Source organism: Rhea pennata, chromosome 1 (assembly GCF_028389875.1).
Source record: "Rhea pennata isolate bPtePen1 chromosome 1, bPtePen1.pri, whole genome shotgun sequence".
Lineage (NCBI taxonomy): Eukaryota > Metazoa > Chordata > Aves > Rheiformes > Rheidae > Rhea > Rhea pennata.
This window is the reverse complement of record NC_084663.1, coordinates 65,043,668-65,050,762: the sequence shown is the minus strand read 5'-3', so window position 1 is coordinate 65,050,762 and position 7,095 is coordinate 65,043,668. Positions and strand designations below refer to the sequence as shown.

The 7,095-nt window shown below is 40.4% G+C and overlaps 1 protein-coding gene across 1 annotated transcript; it reads left to right on the top strand.

Moving 5' to 3' along the window:
• The first annotated feature begins 365 nt into the window (after positions 1 to 365).
• On the top strand, positions 366 to 6,137 carry STMP1 (short transmembrane mitochondrial protein 1). The gene is made up of 3 exons (XM_062570042.1): positions 366 to 520; positions 3,744 to 3,797; positions 5,678 to 6,137. The coding sequence occupies exons 1-3, from the start codon at positions 506 to 508 to the stop codon at positions 5,756 to 5,758; spliced, it is 150 nt and encodes a 49-aa protein (XP_062426026.1). The 5' UTR covers positions 366 to 505; the 3' UTR covers positions 5,759 to 6,137.
• Positions 6,138 to 7,095: the final 958 nt, after the last annotated feature.

Here is a 7,095-nt window from a genome sequence, read left to right as displayed (position 1 = left end):
AGTTTATTGACTTACAGCACAAACAATGTCTCTAATTGACATTTAGTACCCAAATCTGTTAATTGAGTGCAGTCATTACAAAAAATTAAACCGAGAGTGTTTCATAAAGAACAGCTGCTCTTCATTTTCTAATTGTGTTGGTAAAAAAGAAAAAAGAGAAACACAGGCTTATTGGAAGTGCTCATAGGATCAGTAGAGAACTTGGGTTGGAAAGGGCTCAGGATGTCTCTGGTCCAACCTCCTCCTCAAATCAGGGTCATCTCTGAGCTCAGACTGTGGTGTTTTTTGGGGTCACCCCTTTGCTGACAGCCTCCCCAGCCAGCCGTCCCCTGGCCACCCCGCAGAGGGGAGGCGGCGGTGATGCCTCAGGGCCTCCCGGCTGCCTCAGGCGGCCCGCGCTCTGCCCGCCCCTCCGCGGCGGGGAGGGCGGGCCGGGAGCCGGAAGAGGAGCCGCCGCAGCCTGCCTGACTTCCCCGGTAGGCAGGCAGGGAAGCAGGCAGGCGCCATGCTGCAGTTCTTGGTAAGGCTCCGCGCGGCGGCGGCGCCGCCGCCATTTCGCGGCGGGGTGAGACGGGGCCGTGGCGGTGTCATGGCGCCGAGAGTCCCCCGCGGTTTGGGCCGCGACCCTCCGCGGACGCCCAGCCCCGCGAAGCCGCCGGCTTCCCCCCGCCTCTGTGAACACCCTCTTTAACCGAAACAGCCCTTTTATTTTTTCTTTTTTTCATAACACCGCCGGGCTCCGGCTAGGCCTAGGGGGGCGGCTCGGCGTTGGCTGCGAGCCGGGCTGTGCCTAGCGTCTCTCCCCTTGAGGCCTCAGAAACCAGCCGCTGCCGCCGGGCCCCTTTGGCTGCTCGCCCCCGCTGCGTGGCTCAGCTGCCCGTCGGGTCTCTCCTCGGGTGCTGGGTGCTTGCTGGGGGGGAAACGCAGCTGGCCGAAACCTGGGAAGCCACCACAGGTGCTGCGTTGGTGTCGAGGGGGTAGCCGTGCCTGCATTGGGCAAATGCACCTGCCTCTTTTTGTAAGAACAGTAGTTTTGGCCTTTTGCACACCCCCAAAACTTACCCCTGGAGACCAGAATTCATGTATGTTTATGTATATATACATAAAAGCAAGTGTTACTGTTTCATTACTACCTTTCATAATTCTTGAAACCTCTTTGCCAACCCTTGTGCTGAAAACCAGTAGATGAAAGGTTTTTATACTTCTCTCATTTTCTGTTTTCCCTTCTGTGTGTTCCCACAAACTCATCTGGATGTTTGAAGTTAAGATGCCTGACTACTCTGGTTGAATACTTTATTGGCACTGCTATTTGTACTACTGGATGTGAAATAAATTGCCCAGCTGAAATGATCCTGTCCTGTAGCAAAGCATGGCAACAGTCTCCTGTTTTCTCATATCTCTGTGTAAATCTTTGAGGAATACTCTTGGTTTTTACTTGTGTTCAGATATGCTCCAGTACCTACAAACAATACGTGCTATCCTTTAATCTTCTGTTTTGTTGGGGGAAAAATAAGTTAGCTAGCTAACGTTTCATAATAAGTGTTGGTAGGGAGCCAGATAAGATGACCTTTTTTAAGCTGGGAAAGCCTTGCATGTTTTTATAAAATTACTAAATAAGTTTTATTCTCTTACCCCAACTTAAAACCATAATGTAATAATAAATGAATATCAAAGTCTCGGTCATTTCTGTAGCTGTCTCATTATAATCTTTCACTCCACTGAAAACACTTGGTCACTCTCTAAGTTCCTATGTTTCTCAACTCAGCTGCTTGCAGCTAATAGCATTTGGTTGCAATTACTACATCAAATCACTTCTTTAATTAAGACCTTTGTTTAATGTCTAAAAGTTGAAGAACGGGCATATTGATTCTGGGTTTTCTTCCTTTTTGGGTGGAGGGAGGGTGTTCTCCCTTGTTTGGGCTGTAGGAGAGAGATAAAGGGATAATCTTGCAAACCTTGTATTTTTGCTGTCCAGAGTTAAACAAGTGTTTATGTGATGTTTAAAACAGAACTTGAAATGCTGGGTAGCAGTTGGAAAATGCTGAACTCTTGTCAGCCCTTGTTTTCCTTAATTAACATGTGCTTTTTAACATCCTGTATTTTCTGCTGTCCAAATAATTGGAGTCTAAACAGTGAGACTTTCAGTTGTCTTGAATTGTCTACTGACTGATCTTGAATGGAGTGATAGTCTTCTCAATAAAGGAGCGTACTCAAAAGGAGTACTTGTGTTAGTCCTTTAGCTGTACAGAAAAAGGTTTACAACAGTGGAGTATAAGAAGTTGTCCATCTTTGGAAATGGAATTTTTTTCTGGGCAAAGAAACTAGAAAACTGCTAGTAAACAAGGAGCTAGTCTGTCTTTTCAAGTGAATTCTCAGTTACTTGCAGTTGTGGTTCATGTGGCAGCATTCAACCAATTTTAGTTTTCCATAATTACCAGACAAACACGTTTTTTCACCAGTGGTACTTGTGGAGTCTGAATCACTGAAAGGATGAGCTGTACTGTATTCTGCTTTGGGCATGGAAAAAATGTCTAGTGGCAAATTTCTTATTGTGGAGAGTGGTTTTTTATTTTAATAAAATATTCTGCCATCACTGGCTACAGTTTTCTTAGAACTGGCCTTGGCTACCATATGGAGTGATTTGTCCAGTGACAGTGAATGAAGGCACGGTATTAGTAGTCTCCCCTTCCAAAACAGTCAGATGAGCTTCCATAATATGTGTAGACTTATGAATATAACAGTAAAAATAATGTAGGGTTTGGGGGAACTGCCGAGTAGAAATTGTATCATTTGTGTTTGAAGAGAGGGATTTCTTTCCCTCCCCAAGTGACATGACACTTAAAGATTTTCTGCATCCCGCAAGCAGGGTATGGAACAAACTACGCTTGTGTTTTTCTCTTGCTCTACTTGCAGTGTGCAGTTTCAGGGACAGCTTTCAGCAAATACAAGTTTGCACTGTTGTCAAAAGAAATTGTGCCCTGTTTCTAACCAGATGATTTTCTAACCTGTCTTTCTTAGAAGAGCCCCTAGATCGGAGTAGATTTGACTGAAAACTAATCTTTTGGGGATTGAGGGATTTGGAAGATACTTAATTGTTAGTCCTTGCACAGAGAAGCAGCAGAAGTACAGAGTGGGGGAGAGGGGGAAGCTGCCTCTCAGTGAGAGTGCAGCTTTACATCAGTTTGGCTAGGTAGGAGAGCTGTACTCTTAAACCTCCTAAAGGGAGATAGATCTTTTGGCAGTCAGGCCTCTGATTAAAGATTCAAACTTGTGATCCTTTTTATTACTGTGTGTTATTGTGTTGCATCTCTTATGTAATGTGCTTCCCTAGTACCATGTGTTGTTTTAGCGACATACTGCTTCAGGCTTTTCATTTGCAGACCAACACCCCTGTCACCTGTAGATCCCTGTTGTTGTACAGTTCTATTCCCCCACTTTTATCGGAATTACTGCCTTTGTGGGTGTGCAAAGAATTTTACTGGCAAAGATGATCATGGCCTGATCCAAATATTTTTGGGGATGTATACTTAAAAGACAGCTGTGCTATATTTTGGAAATGATGGTAAAGTTTTCCTGGTGATGAAGTTGAGTAAAATGTATCCCTCTTTGGGAAGAAGGGTGCAAAATTAAGTATAAATTTGAAACTTTTTAGTTTTCTCACGACTTACTCTTTTTAAAAAAAATTTAATCGGAATACTTTTTATGAAGAGATGTAAACTATATTTTTTTTCCTTCATTTTTAGGTTGGCTTTACTCTTGGCAATGTGGTTGGGATCTATCTAGCTCAGAATTATGATGTAAGTAGTCTTATGTTCTGGAAATTTAATCTAAGCCTGAATGAAAATACAAAGCTGTTTTCCCTCAGTCAGAATTGAATTAGTCTTTATTTTGATGAGATTTTTTTGGATTTGGCTAAGATGCAAATTATGCTAACTTTAGTTACAGTTGAATTCAAATTTAAGTGGAACCAAAACTGCTACCTGTTTGACTTCTTGTCTATGATACAGTAATGCTTAGATATTCAGCTGGTATTGGACCCCTAGAGTACGAGTATTTTAACTAGGCATCCACATAGTGCAACCCATGAGTACAAAAGTTATAAAGAGAGATACAGAAATGGGAGAAATTGAGCTGGTCTGACAGTTGCTCGTGGATTGTACCATCAATAAAATACTGATTTCTTGACACCGATACTCTGCTTATGGTGATACCCAGTCAGTACAACCATTTGTTACTTAAAAGTCTTTCAAGGCTTCTGAAATCTCTGTCTGCTGTACCAGTGATGAAAATGAGTTTTGCCAGCTATTTGAGAGAGTTCAATATCTGCTGCCTGGGAACAGTATATTAACCTGTGATCTTTATTTTCTTTGTGGACTGAGACTTTTCCTGGTGAAAGTTAGAGTAGAAGAAGAAGATTTGGAGCTATTTTCAATATGAGCTTTTAAGTTCTGCAGAGCCAGCAGGATTCCATGTAAGAGCAGTGCCGCTTAGCTGTTTACAGGCTGGGGAAGTAAATGTAACATACAGTTATTTCTTTTCTTTTGCAATTTATACTAGCCCAAATTTTTTTAAAAAATAGAGATGCTGATGCATCTCTATCTCTGATATTATTTTTATTTTCCTTGGACATTTAAGTCATCTTGCTAGCTGAATTCTTATTTTTGCTTCTTGCACACTGGCAAACTTCTGTGATACTTCCTGTCCAGTCACTCCAGTAACAGGATTAATAGTAGTGCTATCACTATTTGTTTTTAAAAGTTAGGAAAACATAGTCATGAGAACCTATTTGGATGTATCAATGCATGTGGTAAGCATAGTACAGTGCTTTTCTGGCAATGCTAATAATATATTGCCACAAGAGGGGGACTTCTGCTTTTGATTTGGAGGAAATGTTTCCTTGGTAATATAACACTGACTTGTAGTATGAACCTGGTATTTTTATTGCTGGTATCTGAGATGATTTGTCTTAAATGACATCTAAGATGACTTGTCATAGTTAGGTCCCAATCCTTCAACTGTATGTTTAACTATAAATACATGAAGAATTCTGTTCACAGTAGTGGACTTCTCTTGCTTTAGTTTAAATGTGAGGTGTGTTACGGGCTCGGTTCTTAATTTCACTTTCTCAAAAGGAGCTTGACTTGTGAAGGGAAGAAGAAACTTCTGGTATTTCCTGTGCTATCAATGTCAAACCATCCAGTCAGAGGACTGCAGTCTTTTGGATTTACTCTCCTTCTGCTCTATGACTAGAGTACAGCTAAAGTATATATCCATGACTTTCTTCACAAATACCAATGAGAACTATTTTTTGCCCTCATTTAGTCAAGTAGCTTGTGAAATTATATGCTGCCGCTTCCTAGTTTTAGTTGAAGCTGTGAGATTTTCTCCTTTATGTTCCTGGCAACACTGACTTTATTTAGTCTTAAATATCTGCCTATTCCAAAATATTTCTTGAAGCCTCCTGTGACATTCTTTCCACTGTTATTTTCTTAGTGTTACTTGTTTTTGACCTTTGTGCAAAGTCCTGGAAGCGAGCATCTTTTAGAAACCACTTTAAACTGTAGAATTTGCTTCTGTGTTTATGGTATGGTCTTGCATGCTGAAGCTCATGTGTCTTAGGTGGTTTTGGTTTGATTTTTTTTCTTCCTTTCTTTTTTCTTTCTTTTCTTTTTTTAAGATTCCTAACCTTGCAAAGAAGCTTGAAGACTTTAAGAAGGATGTGGAAGCTAAGAAGAAACCTCCCAATGACAAGTCCTGAGAGAGTGTTACCAGATCACCTCTGTGCAAGTGTCATGGATGCAGTTTACCCTTCAGGCAGCAAAAGCCAAGCAGCACTTTGGCCTGGGAGGTTCTTCCACATTTAGTCTCCAAGAACTGGAATATATTTGTTTTAAAAGAACAATCATGAACTTTTCCTAGGACTAATTTTAAGAGGTTTCAGTATTTTGGATTTGCAGCTATGTGTGACTGGAAAATATTGTTTGTATTTTTTGTTATTGCTTTTCCTAATATTTGTAACTCATTTTTACCTGATCCAACTGGAGAATGGTGTAAGTCCTGTTACTATCCATACCTCACACTTTGTAGTACCATAATTTTAAAACATCACAAAATAAATTAAATGCATCAAGAGGTAACTTTCTGGGTTTCTTGTCATTTGTTATAAGCTGCACGACTTCACTGTCCTCAAAATCTGCGTTCCGTTATTGGAGATGGGAACTCCCTGGGAGCCATAAAAAGAGAGGTGGAACAAGGACCTTGTGCTTCTTTTTTCATTATGTTAAGTAGTCACTTCCACCAGCATAAATTTTAATACAAACATGTCAGGTTCAGAAAAGTGCAAAAGACAATCATCTTTAACTAGCATTTCAAGTTCATTTTTATATCTGTTACTGTCTCTTCCTCTCTTCTCTTTTCTCATTGGTCACTTGAAGATGTCTCTTGGAATGGTGAGAGATAGGATGGGAGAAAGCAGAGTCATCTTCCAGATGTGGTAACCAGGTCATGAGAAGATCTGCAATTACAGTATGAATCCAAGCCACTTCCTCCTTCTGGTTAGTGTTCCAGTTCAGGTGCTTATTCTAAATATGCTTTTTTACTGCCTCCTCATATGGAGCAAGGGTTGGTGCTAAGTATTTCTGCCAAATATGTTTGGTATTTCGCTGTACTTCTTCTGCATGGTCTTCAGCCCATTACCTTTGCATTGTGCTCATTTGCCTACCATGCGTTTTTTTTTTTTTGTTTTGTTTTTTGTTTTTTTGTTTTTTTGTTTTTTTTAAGTTTAGAACCATTCTTTTTGCTGTGCCCCTTATTTTCTGTTTGACGTGTTCTTTACCCTTTTCATCCACTAAAATTGTATGTGTATACAAAAAATATATATCATGCTACAGTGCTGTCCTCTTCTTCCTGAAAGCAAAATCTGCCTTTGGGAACCATTGCTTTACCCAGATTCTATTGTAAATTCCTAGGAGAATACTGTAGTAATTAAGAATTTATATAGATCTAAGTGTTTTGTTTGATGAACTATTGAATTAAAAATATTAACTTAGATCTTTTTTTACTATAAAACAGAAGAATACCTTCAACTCTGTAATG